This window comes from Penaeus monodon, chromosome 5, assembly GCF_015228065.2.
Source record: "Penaeus monodon isolate SGIC_2016 chromosome 5, NSTDA_Pmon_1, whole genome shotgun sequence".
In the NCBI taxonomy this organism is placed as follows: Eukaryota; Metazoa; Arthropoda; class Malacostraca; order Decapoda; family Penaeidae; genus Penaeus; species Penaeus monodon.
In genome coordinates, this window is record NC_051390.1 from 20,330,363 (window position 1) to 20,347,862 (window position 17,500).

Genomic DNA, 17,500 nt, shown 5'->3' on the forward strand with positions numbered 1-17,500 from the left:
TATATGTATATATGTATATATATTTATATATATGTATTTGTATATATGTTATATATTTTATATATATGATATGTATTATGTATATATATTACACACATATATACAATAATATATATAAATATATATATATCATATATTAAATATAATTATACAAATTATCTTTTAACAATATATAATTATATATATATATATATAAAATTATATATATATACCATTTTAAAATTATAGATATATATATAATTAAATTTATCTGTATATTATATATATATTTTTATATATTTTTTTTTATTATTATATTTATATTATTTATTTTTTGTATATATATATATATATATTTATTATTTATTATTTATATATTTTTATCTCTTGTTTGCTTATCTTTCTTTATCATTCATTGTTATTTTTTTTTATTTTTATATGTTTTTTGTTATTTTTTTATTGATCTGTTTTATTCTTTTATATTTTTATTTGTCTTATTATTTTTATTATTGTTTGTTTTTTCTATTAATTCTATTTGTTATTTCTTATTATATGTATGTATATTTTTTTTTTTTGTTATATTTTTAAAATTTTTATATATTGTTTCTATATTTTGATATTATATTATTTTTTTTTATGATTCTTGTTGTATATATTTTATCTATTTCATTATGTTATGTGTCTATTTAATTATTTTGTATATTTTTATATTTATATATATATATTGATATATTATATATGTAATATATATCATATTGTATATGTTATATATTATATATATATGTATGTTATATATTTTATATGTATATATGTATATTATATTATATTATGTATATGTATCTATTTCTATATTTATGTATCTCTATATTATATTATTATTGTATCTATATATATATATATATTGTATATATGTATATAATTATTTTTATATGTATATTATATACTTGATATTATATATATATATATATTTTATATATATAGCATCATATACTATACTATACTTACATATATACATTACATATATACAATATATGTATATATACATACATTACCGTTTATTGATCTTCCAACGGTACTGGAAATACCTACTGATTATAGATATTGTTTCAAAAATAGTCACGTTAACTTTTAAGTGGTGATATTAATTATGCCAAGAGCTTCCCAAACCCATCGAGAATCTCCAGATATGTCCTTTTTCTACGTTTTTTAATGATTCTCAGACACTTTCTTTTACTCTTTACTCATAGTTTTAATGTTAGAATAAGGTCAGTGGATTTTTTATTGGTTTCGTTTTTCACCGTCAGTATTTTTTTTTACCCAAGTTTGCGAAAAAAAACTCTAGAAAATTAGCATTAAGTAAGCAGTGAATTATTGAATAAGCATTAGATAATTTAGATAGTGTTATCTGTTTCAACATTCTACCTGATAACGGATGTATTGTTTTATAGATGTGTTCCAGTTATTCAATATCATGCATGCAAATAAGGGCGTATTTTACACTAATTTTATTCAGCGAATTCTAGTTAAAGTTAATATTTTGTAGTTTTCAGTATCTGGATCGAAGTTCTTGGCAGGTTCTGGTTTAGGCAGTCTTAGACAGTGCTTTTAGAAATGATGCTTATTTATTCGGTAGTAAACCGTTTTGGTGGTAGTTATCAAGTTGCCTTTGTTTTTTTCTTGCTTGTAAAGTAAAATCAGCATTACCTTTCACCATTCAGCAGACGTTCCGTGCTTAGTTAAAACAGTGACAGTGAATTGGTTAGTTGGAAGTCTTCTCCTGCATTCAGATAATGGCGGCAGTAGTTTTGCTTCGGCAATCCTTAGATTTACTTCTTCCTTGTTCTTTTATTGTCTGCATATTGAATATCTATTGATAGATATTTTCTAATGTTTGGAATTTGCTGGTAATGTGGGTTCGTTCAACTTGTTTCTCCCTTACTCCTGTAGTTCATTCGTACTTGAAGCACTAACTCGCGATCACTTTTTTTTATGTGTCATGCGCGAGGGCGTCGACGATCATGAATGAGTTCACTTCCATTTGTGGTGTTAGTCCATTCTTTCACGTTGTTTAGAGACTTGCATGGTTTGACTAGGCAGAGTACGGAAGTAGTTTGCCGTTGCTTTCTTCCGGGTGTTTTTATCGAGATACCATCTCTATCTAAATGGTCGGTGACGTCCCACACGGACACGCCCTTTGATGGCTCTTGTTTTTATTGACACTGGGTATTTAGCTGCCCTCCTCACCAAGCAAGATTGGTGGGGTTGCCGGTTTAGTCGCCGACGACTCGACCCAAGACAGGTAGTACAGGATTACGTGGTACCTGTAGCAGGCAAACACCTGACCTGACCTTTTCGCGATCACTACCGGTAGTTAATCTGTCATGGCATGTATAATGCCATGTTTCATATCGCCTAACTAACTTTCAAAGTATCCACAATTTATTTATTTATTTATTTTAAGATACAGTTAATTAATAAATCATCCTTTTTCTTTCGCACTACCAAGAGCGGATTTCGTGCTCAGATTTCTTACTAATTAAAAATCGATGAATAAGATAATGAAGCTCGACATTTTTGTATCCTGCGAACGGCTTAGAAAACCCGCTATACTGAGTTGTTCAGTCGAAGTTGAGACACGTGGTAGCGTTTTACCATTCATCAACATGCCTTTCGTCTTCTTACAGTAGTTCTAGTCTGAAAAAATAACGCAGACGTTTGAATTGTAAGCAGTGTATAGTCCTTGCAGAGAGAGAGAGAGAGAGAGAGAGAGAGAGAGAGAGAGAGAGAGAGAGAGAGAGAGAGAGAGAGAGAGAGAGAGAGAGAGAGAGAGAAAGAAAGGAGAGGGGAAGATAAGCTATCGTTAGGTATGACTTTTTAGCACAGGGCAATAGAAATATTGTCCAAAATATAGCAATTTTTTAAATGATTATAGTATCACATTTTTACGAGTGTTTTTTATTTCTTATTTTAACATTTATTGTTCATTGTTGTTATTGTCATTATTTTTGTATTATTGTTATGGTTTTTTTCATGATCGCCATCATCACTATCATGATTAGTATACTTATTGTGTATGTTTAGCAATTCCTTGGAATTGAGTTACAACGCAAATCTATTGGTGAGGTCGAGGAGGAAAACCATCACAGACGCCCGACAACTGAACTGTTCAGGAAAAGCAAATAAACCTCCAAACGCTGGGTGGATCAAGAGAAGGACAGGGATCAAGTAGACAAAATGGACGAATATATGTAAACGTATGTACGTACATACATACTCGCATACACGAATGCGTGTGTATATATACACATTCAACACATGCGCGCGCTCGTGTGTGTGTGTGTGCGTGTGTGTGTGTCTGTGTGTGTGCGTGTGTGTGTGTGTGTGTGTGTGTGTGTGTGTGTGTGTGTGTGTTGTGTGGTGTGTGCGTGTGTGTGTGCGTGTGTGTGTGCGCGCGTGTGTGTGTGTGTGCGCGTTTGTGCGTGTGTGCGTGCGTTTGCTTTGTCTTTCGAGATGGCGTGCGCTTGTTTTTGTGTCCAGACATGCATCTAAAATTGTGGGTTTGTTGTACTGGAAAGATAGATAATTATAATGATAAAGTAAACTGGACCTACCAGGCATCCTTATGATAATGATCTAAGCATCCACTGAGTTTAACTGACTTCCATCTTGAGCTGGTTTGTTAATGGGCGCTTGGGGTCCGGCCCCACCCCTCGTTTAGGCTCGTCGATGCAGGCAGTGCGTGCCAGCTAGTGCGTCCTTCGTGTGCCTTGCCCTTTGTCCTGAAGGATGGAGTCATCGGTGAAGGACTCTTAGGACTCTCGTGATGCGAGAGAGTATAGCGTCCCGCGGAACCACTCTCGTTTTTTATTCGCGGAAGGATGCAGGAGATTAATTGTGATTGGGCCGGAGTGGTTTTATTTATTCAGTGATGCGCCCGAGAGTAGTACTTAGGTGGTCAGCTCGTTGGTTGCTAGGTGGTGACGCTTAGGCCTATTTTCCCTTGCTCTTTCGTCGGTAACTGCCAAGGTAGTGAAGATCGAAGACCGGAGATGTGCCGTAAAGAATCGAAATTAGGTGCGGTTTATGTATGCAGTTACAACGACCGTACGCACTCATGATTTCGGTGCGATGGTACCTGGTTTAGGGGCGATGGCTTTCGGGCGTTCAGGTTTCAGGAACCGGAGACGATTACACGTTTATGCTTTTGCTCCGCCGATTTTTCTAGAGGTTTTCGACGGGTTCATAATTATCGGTTCGTTCCTCATTGTCGTCAAGTGGTCATATCACATCGTAGACACGACATCATTTGTTTGATTTTTGCTTTTGCTGTTTTTTTTCCTCACATTCCTTTTATATTTTTATCCTGACCCAACCATCACTTTTCTGGGATAATATACGTGTCTTTCTTTTTCTTATTTTTACCTTATACAGTTTGGTTATAAAAATTTACCACAAACACATCCAGTGATGGATTATACTCACCGTATGTTCCTTCTTGGTTATTTAGATAAATTAAAATAAAGCGCAAAGTTTTCGAGATAAAGGTTTAGTATATGAACTTCAGGCATCTCGGAACTCAGGTGTGGGCATTGAACATCTCGGAACTCAGGTGTGGGCATTGAACATCTCGGAACTCAGGTGTGGGCATTGAACATCTCGGAACTCAGGTGTGGGCATTGAACATCTCGGAACTAAGGTGTGGGTGACTTGTAGGTGCTTCGAAGCTCATCCCGTAAGGTTCAAATATCCTAAGAGTAACATGAACACAACGACTTAGCATATCATGGGGGAGGAAATTATGGGATGTGTTAAAGCGTAGGATCTGACGCGAGAGACAGTGGAGGATGATTAGGAATAGTGAGTTTCCAATCATTGCAGTGTGAAGGTTGCGAGGCTTTAGATGTGAATGGTGAAGCCAGGAATTTGGTTTTAGGGATGCATTTATAATCGAGGATATTTTTTTTGTCCATTCTGCGTAGGATGTTCCCAGTTTTGATATGAAGATAGAAAATGATTTACGTGTTATAGGAAATGTGATAAGGAGCAGTAGTTCTTTTGTTTGTTATTTTTATGTAGAATTCTAATAGACTTTTTTTTTTTTTTTTTTTTTTTTTTTTTTTTTTGGGGGGGGGGGGTGCGGGCAAATATACACGTTGTTTAGTTTCTTCGATTATTTTAAATGTCGTTTTTAAATTTCACTGGAGTCACAGAATTATTGTATCATCTACGTCCAACAGAACTATGTATGTATCCGAAAGAAATACTCCGAAATTCTCACCCTGCTTCGCCAGGGTACTAAACCTTGTAGCTTGAAATTTAATGTTAATTAAAACTTCAATCCAAAGTAAGAAGAAAGATAATGCAAAAGGGGACAGGGGAGAGGTATTTTTGAATGACAATAAAAGTTACGTCCCTTATTCCCAAGTCCCTATTTCCCCGATCCCTAACCTACCGTAATATACCCTACCTATCCCGTCGCGGCCCGTCTCATCTTGACCTACCTTACCAACCTAACCTAGCATGCCTTGTGCTAGTTTATCCTTACCTAGCCTATCCTATCCTTTATCAACTTTTTCTATTCTTTGGTTGCCTATGTAAACCTATCCTCTTCTATCTTATCCGATTATAACACACACACACACACACACACACACACACACACACACACACACACACACACACACACACACACACACACACACATATATATATATATATATATATATATATATATATATATATATATATGCATATATATATATATATATATATATATATATATATATATATATAACTTAACCTATATATCCTGTGCTTAGTAACAGCTTCGTCGTGGTAGTGTGTTCTCCCCGTACACCGAATAAATTAATTTCATTCGGCGAAAAGTGCGAGGTTGTCCCTAACGTGCATTTGTTGAGTTCCAAATAAGCGAAGGCGACCAACCAGAGAGGGGGAAGACGCCCAGAGTTGCGAAATCAAAACAAGCCAATTACCAAACCGAGATGTTGTTTGAGAGTACAGTGTGGCCGGTTGTAAAAGGCGAACGTCCCCTGTTAGATGCGATCTTAAATAAGAGCGAAAATCTCTCGCCCTATCCGTAATGGCGCCGTGCTGACGTCATACGAGGTACTTGAACACCAGCTCGCGTGTTGTCGGTGGTCGCCACGTCGTTGTGTGCGATCTGCATGGAAGTCGTCACGTGCTGTATTATGCACTATAGTCATAAAACAATCCATCAGGCTAGGATCTGTACGGGCTAATGAATAACGTTTTCCCAAAAGGTACGCATGTCGGTCATTGGATCACTGCGTGCCAGTTTCGGTAGCCGGAAAGAATACCTGTTTTGCATTTGCCAGAGATCATGGAAATAAAATTCTGTACAGGAAAATCGAGCTGAAACCATCGAGCTGCCTGAGGACTGCAAGGTAATCGAGATTGACTACATACTGGATATACACTGGATTCATAAAACCAAAGATGAGCTCATAAACATTACGCCAAGATCTGTGCAAGATAAAGCGTAACATTTTTATTACGTAGTAAACTGTTGATCATTTGATTACTAACGTGCCAATTTCGGTTGACGGCATGAATACGGTTCCTGAACTGAATTTGGCAACGATCATGGAAGGCAGTACTGTGCAGGAAAACCAAGCTGGAATTATCGCACTGTCTGCTGACTGCAAGGTAAGCAAGACTGACGAGTTACATAAGCTGCAGCGTCAATCAAGGCGATCCGGCGGATTTGTCGAGATCCTTTTTGTTGTTTACGCTTTGTGAGGGATATCGTCTCTGTGATATTTTGTTGTCATTTTTCTCTTTATTTTATGTAGACTTTTTCTGATTTAAAAGACGTTCATGCGCACGAGACTGACTTATTTGCCCACGGCATGATACTAGGTAGAGGTCATTAAAGTGAGGAACATGTATACATTTGTACGAGACTGGCCTATAGATAAATCATAATTATATTTAAATAGAAACCTCTGGAATGAAGGAAAGGCGGGCGTGTGCACAAGAAGAACCCGTTCCTGGTGTTCAGTGAGCTCACCTGTTGCTACTCAGAGAAAAATCGAGAACTGTCTGTAGGAATATAAGGCAACTCGACCTGGTGTGGCGGTTCCTTAGCTGTTGGTATTTTGAGATGAAAAGGAAAAGCAGATTGATCATTTTTGTATTCGTTCGATGTGAGGCTATTGGAAATAGCGTGTTCTTAAGTTTGGTACGGGAGAGCAACTAAAACACCTTACAGTCGTGTTTTGCTATATAACAGGACTACTGAAGGTTTAGCAGTTTATTAACACAGGGCAGATCTATGGCTTAATAGATTATATATATATATATATATATATATATATATATATATATATATATATATATATATATATATATATATATATATAATGTGTGTGTGTGTGTGTGTGTGTGTGTGTGTGTGTGTGTGTGTGTGTGCTTGTGTGTGTGTGTGTGTTCGTGCTTGTGTGTGTGTGTGTTCGTGCTTGTGTGTGTGTGTGTGTGTGCGTATGTGTGTGTGCGTGTGTGTGTGTGTGCTTGTGTGTGTGTGTGTGTGTGTGTGTGTGTGTGTGTGTGTGTGTGTGTGTGTGTGTGTGTGTGTGTGTGTGTGTGTGTGTGTGTGTGGTGTGTGTTGTGTGTGTGTGTGTTGTGTGTGTGTGTGTGTGTGTGTGTGTTTGTGTGTGTGTGTGTGTGTGTGTGTGCGTGCTTGTTTGTGTGTGTGTGCGTGCGTGTATGTGTGTGTGTGTGTGCGTGCTTGTGTGTGTGTGTGTGTGTCTAGTGTATGTGTGTGTACACAAACATAACATACCTGCATACATCTACATATAAGTATACATATGCATATATACATATACATATAAATATATACATCTACATCTACATCTACATATAGAAATAGATATACAAATACACACGCGCACACACACATGCATATACATACTTATACATATACATATACATATATCCATATACATGTATACATATACATATGTAAATATACATATACATATATATGCACACGCACACGCCACATAGACAAGTATATATTATGTATGTATTTAGTTGGATACATAGATGCGTATGTACTAAAGACAAGTATGTATATATTTAGATGGATACATAGATGCGTATGTACTAAAGACATTATGTATGTATTTATGTCCTTATATGTGAATGAGTATATATAATGTTGCAGAGAGAGAGAGAGAGAGAGAGAATGAAAAAATGAAAAGATACATATATACAGAAACCCGTTCAGAAGGATGTGGAAACTGTCTCTCTTTTCAGTAAACCTTTTTAGTATATTGTGGGCTTTTCTACCATAGTATCAACAAGGTAGAGTGTTTTGCCATTCATCAGAGATAGAGATAGTGATAGAGAGAAAAGGGATACAGCAATGGCTGATAGTTAAAACAAATAAATATGTTATACATCAAGGTCATATAGTAGTAGAGGATAGAGCAGAAAAGGTTGCTGGTTACGTTTTCTTTTCGTACTATCATTTTTTTTTTCTCTCTCCTTTCTCCTTTCCCCTTTCTTCCTTTCCCCCCTTCCCCCTTCACCCCTTTCCCCTTTTCCCCCTTTCCTCCCCCTCTCCCTCCTCCCTCTTCCTCTTCCTCTCCCCTCGCTTCACTCTCCCTCTCCCCTCCTCCTCCCTCTTCCTCTTCCTCTCCCTCGCTTCACTCTGCCCCCTCCCCTTCATCTCTCCCTCTCCCCCCTCCCCTTCATCTCTCCCCCCCCCTCCCCTTCATCTCTCCCTCTCCCTTTCCCAATCCTTCTCTACCCCCATCCTTCCTGTCCTTCCCCTTCCTCTCTCTCCCTCTCTTTCACGCAGTACCTTGACCCAGTAAAATCTCGCTGACACTAGGCACGTCCAGATTTATCTCTTCGTCCAATCGTAAGTCGACTAAGTACCGGCGGCCAAGGCGAGAGAAGGACGCTGATTTCAGGTCAGTCGACGGCTAGAAGCCATTGGTTGAAATTGCGTGTAAATGTGAATTTACTCTTCGTTGTCTTTTTCCTTTTTTTTTTTTTCTTTTTGTGTTTATTTTTTATTGTTATTATTTATTTATTATTACTGCTATTATCATTATTATTAGTATTATTTTGCTGGTTTTTATTATTATTATTTTTTTTAGAGTATGAAGTTGTGTGGTAGATTCGAGGTATTTTTTTCTTCATTCGTGGGTTGGGGTGGGGGGGGGGGGGTTGCGCTTATGGACCGAGTGTTTGTGTTCCTACAGATCTCCTAATGAACCAAGTTGTTGTGATGATATCAAGATGGAATGAAGTCACAATGCAGGGACAGGAGGAAAGAGAAGAATACCAAAGAGAATTTCAACCAGAAGCTCGTCGGTCGTTCTAGTTTTGGCCAAGTTAGCGGGAGGTCTCGTTAAAGACCTTTAATGAATGCCATTTAGTACATTTAATCGGAAGAGGCAGTTTGTCATATTCTCTGTGCAGTTTGAAATCTGTCTAGAAGGTGGGATCGATCTTGTCGGTTATGGTTCAGGTGAAAAGTAAGCTTCCCAAGATGTCTAAGAGTCTGTTGAGCTTACTACTGGTCAGATGATGACAAAGGCCTCGGCCGTAAATAGATTTTCATCAGACTTCACATCGCACACATCTTGCATACACGCACTGCCCCCTCGGAGAATTCTAATGGGAATAGGGTTTGAAAGGTCAGCATGCCGATGCGTCCTTCTTGGCAACTCATCTGCATTGACGTCGAAGTATGAACACCTCGGTCGTCCCAGCGGTGCCCCGGCATATCCCCTGGTAGTGGCTGTCCTTGTATCTTGCCCGGCCCAGAGGGAGAAGAGGAGGCTGGGCGGTGCGGTTGTATTTGCGCGTAAATAGTTTCGTCTGGAGGGAAATCGCCCTGTCCTTAGGAGCGTTAGGTATGGGCATCGCCAGCCGAGGCCTCCGGGCTTTCGGAGATCTCGTGGCCCGAACCACTTTTTTCTTAATGTCAGTTGAATCCCGGGGTCATGAAGGACACTAAGCCAACTAGATTCGTTCAGGACCAGCGGTTAACAACAACTTTCTCGGATTCGGTTTCATAACTACTAAAATTCCTTCTGGTGGGAATTACCATTCATATGATTAAAATCGGTAACTCTTTCAGTTCCTCCAGATATTAAAGCAGAAAAGGAATAGATATCATGCGTGCAGAAGTCTTCATAGTCTCGCTCTTGGGGTTTGAGAATATTGCCGAAATCGAGTGCGTTCGCTGCCTGGGCCACGTACGCCACTTGCTTACGTCGTCCGGTCGGTCGGCAGTGGTCTCCTTCAGCAGGTAGAGGACGCGACCTGAACCTTAATGCTATTGCGTTATTCTTTCTCTCGCGTCTGTCAGGAAGGAAAAATTTTTTCGTGTCTGTCAATAAGGCGTCCATATCTGCCCGTCTTTTTTCTCTTTCGTAAGACTACACTTCGTCAGGCCATGCCCTTATATGCTGCTACAATATTATCGTATAATATTATGTGTTATCGTGAATAGCATTTTGAGCACATTATACCAGGAGCTCTGAATATTTAGGGAAAGCGGCCGTTATGAATAAGCAGCCATCACTCGTGCTGTAACACCATCAGACCATGAAGGGAGAGAGGCAGAGAGAGGAGGGATAAGTAGGCGCAGGAGCCGTGCCCGAGGGCACTCGCCTACTGAAGGGCGGAAAGGCGGGGCGGGTAGCGAGATTTGGCATCAAGAGGGGTAAGGGGGCCAGGTGCAGCTTCGTCGGATCCATGGTCGGGCGGACACACGTTCACCGCAACCAAGCCAGTCCGCTTTGCTCTCGTGCAGCAAGTGACTCCGTGATATTACACAAAAAAAAAGATTGAGAAAGCTTAGGGAAAAGTGCGTTTGGATAATTGCTCGGGTGGATCTGCGTATAATTGGCCGGCTAGGCTGCCGGAATCCGATAGTCGGCCGTCTCTGTGTTTGGGACATGTCGGGAGTAACCATTGCGTTGCGTATTGGTGACAGTTCCCCTGTGAAAATAAGTGCTCCTTTGCGAAATCGAAATTGCGTAGTAACAAGAAAGGAAATTTGATTTGTTAGCAGTACATACTCTTCGCTTTCATGTGATTGCAGCAGTCAGTGAAGATACTCGTGTGCCAAATTGTTTAGTAGAATATTTGAAAAAGTTTAGTAATCGTGTGCGATAAAAACATTGTAATTTGAAGTGTCTGCACTGTGTTTATCATGATCATTGTTATCGACGAGACTGTCATCATTAACGTTATTAGTTTTAATGGTATATTATTCTTGGTGGTATTATTATCATCATTATTATTATTATTATTATTATTATTATTATTATTATTATTATTGTTATTATTAATCCTCATAGCCAATGCCATCATCAATTTAGTTCTCCTCGATATTAAAGTAGTTTCTAGAAGTTCCTGAGGTAGCAGAGGTAGTATTATTAGTTTTTGCGATTGTTTTGTAATAATGAAATAATATTGGTAATGTTTTTTTTTTATCTTTTATAACAACAGCGACATCTATGACAATGATAACAGTTGTCTTGTTGATTTTGTACTAGTAGTAGTGGTGGTGGTGGTAGCAGTAGTAGTAGTAGTAGTAGTAGATATATTAAATGCTAGTTATTGATATTGCCATTTCCCTGTCAGTTAGTATCATATTTCACATAAAATACCATCCTATTCATTATTGCATTATTATATATTTTGTATGTCGCATTCCAGATTAGTTCTTCCGTGAATGTTTCGCATTGGGAAAGCAAATGCTGGAAATAACTTAACCGCGATGATAAAGGTTATTCTTGGAGATCGCGATGGAAAGAGCGTTGTGACGACGATGCCAAACTGTCTGACAGGGAGTGACCGTGATTTATCATTCTCCTCCTCTTCTTGGCCAGGACAGCGTTCACATATTGGACGAGACATAATCACTTGTATAAAAGGACATATAAATGAATATAAGGCTTGTAACAGAGCAGTGCGCACGTGATCTGCAGAAAACCCGAAGGAATTAGACATGCCATACTGCAAAGGCTTGTCTGTAACGATGCATACATAAATGTTTCATCCGCGTAAAGGCGTATGTGTGAGTTTGTTGAGCGCAGAGACACGCAGGACACTCCTCGGAGATCCTTCTGAACCTTGGTCGCTGGAGCACCATGTTCCGGTTCAAGAAGAAACCTCCGAACCTCCACTTCCACGCCATCAACCCCAACGAGGTGGACCCAGGCGCATGCATTCTCTGTGCCGAGTACGTGTAGCGCTTGCCTTGACTGGCTCGTGCTCCTTTGTGCCTTGGGAAGGGAAGGAGTTTTATCTTTGTGTTTCATCGGGTACCGTTTTGATCAGTATGAGGGTATTTAATTTATTGATATTTAATGTCTTCTTATTATAGAATCTGCACTTTATGTACAGTACTGCGCTTTGCAATTGTGTTTGGTGGTTGTTGCAGCAACTAGACACGTAACGAATCTTTATTTATTTATTTATATTTCTTTTGTGTAAGGGATACCTCAGCACGGACCAAAGTTGAGAGGGTAGGCGTAGAGGAAAAGGTTCAGAACCACTAATGCAGATGAATGTGCGAGTAATTGATTTGATTGAGGCTGGGTCACCACCCCGTCCGCCGTGTGAAAAGGATGCGTCAGACATGCGATTAGGGCTTCCAGTTGAAGATGATTTGCGAGCTCGCTTAACCTGGCACCTGCTCTACATGTCGGGGCTCGCCATGTGGATGTCCATGTTATGTTGATATTCGATTGGATTATGTGATTATACATATTTTTTCTGAAGATACATGTTGTATAATTAGCTGTTTGTGTACGATAAAAAATAAGCCGTGATGAGTGTTCGGTAAAGATAACATTTAGTAAATGAGAGACAAATTTATAATAAGTGTAAATGTGCGTGTATATTGTGTAGATATTTGCCGGACAGCAAGAAGACCCCGGTATGTAAGCATTAGACCGGTCCCAGTTGGTAACAAGAGGTCCTAGGACTTGTGCGAAGGCGACTCCTCCCAGCGTGGGGTGGGGGAAGGCGTGAGAGGAGGTGGGGTGTTACTGGATATAATTTGTTTTTTGTTTTTAAATCTTATCCAGACGTACATGATCGGGGTTCACCTTGAGTAACATGGAAGAAAAGGCACTAGTCATGGAGATAATTTACGAGCGTGTGTGGGTGTTATATTGGTTGATGAGACAACATCCTCACGCAGTGAACATGTGAACGCATGGGGTTATGGCCTGTCGCTGTTGAAAGGTCACAGAGTGGAAGCAGTCGGGGTCCAAGGTAGGCTGTGACTTCAACTCAGGTCGCTAGGGGTCAGCAGGATTTTCCTGTTCATTGTCTGAGGACGCACCAAGGAAAAATAACGGAACACACTGCATCCCATATACGATACTTATATGCACGCCTATTTTTGTGTGTGTTCATAATTGCATACATGTAATTAAGATGTGTCTCGCAGATTTATTTATTCATTTGTTTGTTTTAACTTTACAGTACGTTTACGTTGCCTCATATTGGAGCTTCTTGAACTCATAAATTATTCGACTCGGTGCACGTTTGGGGGAAGGGGGGGGGGGTCCAGGAATATCATTAGAGGAACTTGCTGTGATGATGATTGATCCAAATCGGAGCAGAAGGTTTCGTCGATTCATCTCTTACGTGGCATATGTATCTTTTTCTTTGGTGATAAAATGACCTTTGCATTCGCGTCCAAGGTTATAGAATGGTAATTTTTTTACGGTTGTTATCCACCGCGAGAGTTTGTTGACGTCAAGAAGGGCCAGTGGTATGTGGAGTTTAGAAGCCAAGGTCATTCCACTATTCTTGTTCTTTTTTATCGAAGCTTCCAGACCCGAAAAAAACTAGCCCTTCCAGGTTTTTTTTTACGTTTGTAGAAGTAAACATACCGTCGAAAATATATATATTATTTTTCTAACTGCTGTTGTGTGTTACCCATTTTCATCAGTTCGCTCGTTCGCATTCAAATGCGCAATTCTTACATACACCTTTAGTAGTGATGCCTCAAAGTAATGCGAGTTTGAGCGTCAGAAGATCTGTCACTTGGAGACCTGCATGCATTTATAAGTAGTAATCCAAATATAAAATGGACATGGACTGGTCTTTGCTTGCTTGGGAAAGTTGCCCATCAACTTACAGCCAAACCTATATCCACCCACCTACCCACCCAACCCATCCACCCACCTTACCCACCCAACCCATCCATCCACCTACCCACCCAACCCATCCATCCACCTACCCACCCAACCCATCCATCCACCTACCCACCCAACCCATCCACCCATCCACTTACTCACCCACCCACCCACCCACCTTTCCAGCCACTCACCCACCCACTCACTCATCTGCCCAGACACACACACACACACACACACACACACACACACACACACACACACACACACACACACACACACACACACACAACACACACATACACACACAACACACAACACACACACACACACACACACACACACACACACACACAACATAGAGATCCAATTCAAGGACACATTATTTATTCAAGCAGCATCAAGAGTGATATGTATGACCGCGGGCCACAAAAAAGCGATGTAATAACACAATCAGCAATTATGAAGTAATAATGCATGCTTATAACCTGCTCGATACCAGCTCGCACTAGCTTGTTTCCACTGCCTTCTTGTGCGGAGAGCTAATGAGGCCAGGTAACTAGCAGTTTTTTGTGAAATCCTAAGTGGCGTAACGCGATAATAAAAATCCTCGGCATCGGGCTCTTCAATTTAGACCTATAGTCCTGCACCCGTCTTATGATCCTTCGACTTACGCCCCTCTTGTTGGGAAGACGAGTGAGAATGAGTTAGTTTCACATTGCAATATTTTAAGTAGCATATTGCGTCCGATTTGTTTGATGTGAAATCGCAGAAAATATTGCATATAGTTCATTATGGAATTCTTATATTTATTTACGCCTTATCTTTAGCAAATTGAACCCAATCCCGCCATTCTGGTGTGACTGGACGTACAGCGAACTGGCACAGGTACACGTTTTCATAATCTTCATGGTTTTTTGCATTTAGATTAGATGCTGGAGGAAGAACAGGGAGGGGGGGAGCAAGAGATGGACAGGCCGAAGGAAGAAAAAGGAAAAACAAGAGACATTAGTGGTTTATCTCCCAAGAAAATCCCTCATGTCCATTCTTTGTTGTTAATAGTGTCTAAACATGGCGCCGCATGAGTAAAAATCGCGAACCAAATGTTTTATTCTTCATAATCAGATTTTTTTGTGTACGAGTGCATCTTTACTATGGACATGTTACCAGCAGGAGAACCCAGGGAAGGAAACCGAGGATTTTTAAATATTATTTATATTTTCTGAAGTGTAGAATGCCCTGAAAAAAGTGTCCGGTTTCTAATGATCAGGTTATTGGGCATAATAGTGATTGGGCTTTGGTGCAGACGGGTCATGGCGCAGCGTTATTGCTTGATGTTTGCCTTTTCCCTTATCACCCCATTTTGTCACTTCCTCCGTTTCCTCTCTCTCTCTCTCTCTCTCTCTCTCTCTCTCTCTCTCTCTCTCTCTCTCTCTCTCTCTCTCTCTCTCCCTCTCCCTCTCTCTCTCCTCCCTCCCCTCCCTCCCTCCCTCTCCCTCCCTCCTCCCTCCCTCCCTCCCTCCCTCCCTCCCTCCCTCCCTCTCCCTCCCTCCTCCCTCCCTCCCTCCCTCCCCTCCCCCTCCCTCCCTCCCTCCCCTCTCTCTCTCTCCTCTCACTCCCTCCTCCTCCTCTCTCTCTCTCTCTCTCCTCCCCCCCCTCCTCTCCTCCTCTCTCTCTCTCTCTCCCCCTCTCTCTCCTCCCTCCCTCCTCCTCCCCTCTCTCCTCCTCTTTCCTCTTCTCTCTCCCTCCCTCCTCTCCTCTCCTCTCTTCCCCCCTTTTCCCTCCCCCCCCTCTCCTCTCTTCTCCTCCTCTCCTCTCCCCTCTCCTCCTCTCCCTCCTCCACTTCGTCTTTCCTGCAGGCTAGAATGTTAAGCATTTAAAAAAAAAAAGCGTTAGTATAGGCCTAAATTGTAATTGAGTTATCAGGCTAGTATAGAAAATTAAAACGAATGTATTTTTATTATTGTCATTGGCAATGATGTCAAATAATCAATGCTTATTGTAATTATGGAGTAAGGAACTAACCTTATCAGGATTTATGCAAAACATTTTTTTTCTTTTTTGTTCAGCAAGGATGTTGTAATAGGAAAAGATTTTTGGGGGGCATGGTTAAGTGAATTACAGTTTTGCTCTAACCATAGCTGACAGCAAGTATAACAAATCCCCAGTGCTCTTGTTATTGTTGACGTGCCTTTAATTCACAAGTTTCTCTATTCGTATTGCAGATGGGTGGGTGTCCATGGAGGCCAGCCAAGTGAAGGCGCCCAGTCGGCCTCCCCCCTCCTCACCTCCCCCACCACGCCCCACATCGTTGTGTCTCCCGAAGAGAACGCCAGCTCCCAGAACGCCAATGATAAGTCGGTGCAAGAGGACGCTGCTGTAAGTCATTCTCCGAAGCTTTCGCGTTTCTTGTTGTGACTTATGCATGTACTATGGATACATTTGGTGATATTCACTGCGCGTTAGTCGGTAGTGAAGGTTCTCTATTGATTTACGTGCTTCCGTTTCACTCCGTTGCAATAGCAGCAGCAGTCCTCGCCCCAAGCCAATAATGGCACGAGCGTCCCCAACGGCCAGTCCGCCCTTGCTTCGCCGCCGACCCCCGCCGTGGAGGAGAAGGAGCGCACGCGGCCTGATAAGCTAACGTGAGTGTGGCCGATGGCGCGTCGTAAATAGATGATTGATTGGAATGCTGTCAACATCAATAATAGTAGTTGTTTGGTTTTATGTATAACACTTTCCCTTGTTTCTTTTCTCTCTTGTGCTCATCTCTTTACACCAAACTCCACATAGGACCATTGCATTTTGTGTTGTCCGCCGCCAGGTTGACCATGAATACCCTGGACCTCCCAGATAGCCGCCACCCCTCACTAGATATTGGTGTGCGCCGTAACACCCGGCGTAACTCCATGAGCGAAATGCTCAAACGTTACGGAAGTCAAACCAACCTCCAAAGGACTCCCTCAACCAACAACATCCGACGCAGTACCTCTCGGAACAGTCTAGTTCTAGAGTGGACTCAAGAGGGGAAGTTAGTATCATGCCGCTTTGAGAGCTATTGTGGAGTTTCCTCACTTTTAACAATGGTTTTATTTTTTCCATAACTGTTCTTTATTATTTTTTTCTAACGGTCTTTTTTTTATTATTCACATTGGTCTTTAAGCCTCTTTCATTTTTTGTAGATTTCATGTTATTACAACTAAAGTATTATATTATTTTAGAAGTAGTGTAGTGTTGTCTGCTATGTTGTAACAATTCTTTGGTCACGTGAGTATTCTTTTAGTTTTTCTTGACACAAGTAGAAGGATCCCATAACATATTAACCTGATGATAATTTTGCGTCACAAGCTTTT

General features: G+C 40.5%; 1 protein-coding gene across 4 annotated transcripts in view; it reads left to right on the plus strand.

Moving 5' to 3' along the window:
* The window catches only part of LOC119573066, a 116,073-nt gene that overhangs the window by 94,684 nt on the left and 3,889 nt on the right, over nt 1-17,500 (plus strand). For 3 of the 4 annotated variants that reach the window (XM_037920065.1, XM_037920064.1, XM_037920066.1), the window contains 3 exons: nt 16,373-16,526; nt 16,671-16,792; nt 16,972-17,178. In XM_037920065.1, the coding sequence (XP_037775993.1) occupies nt 16,373-16,526; nt 16,671-16,792; nt 16,972-17,178 (483 nt within the window). The remainder of the gene's footprint in view (nt 1-16,372; nt 16,527-16,670; nt 16,793-16,971; nt 17,179-17,500) is intronic. The other variant, XM_037920067.1, reaches the window with a different exon arrangement.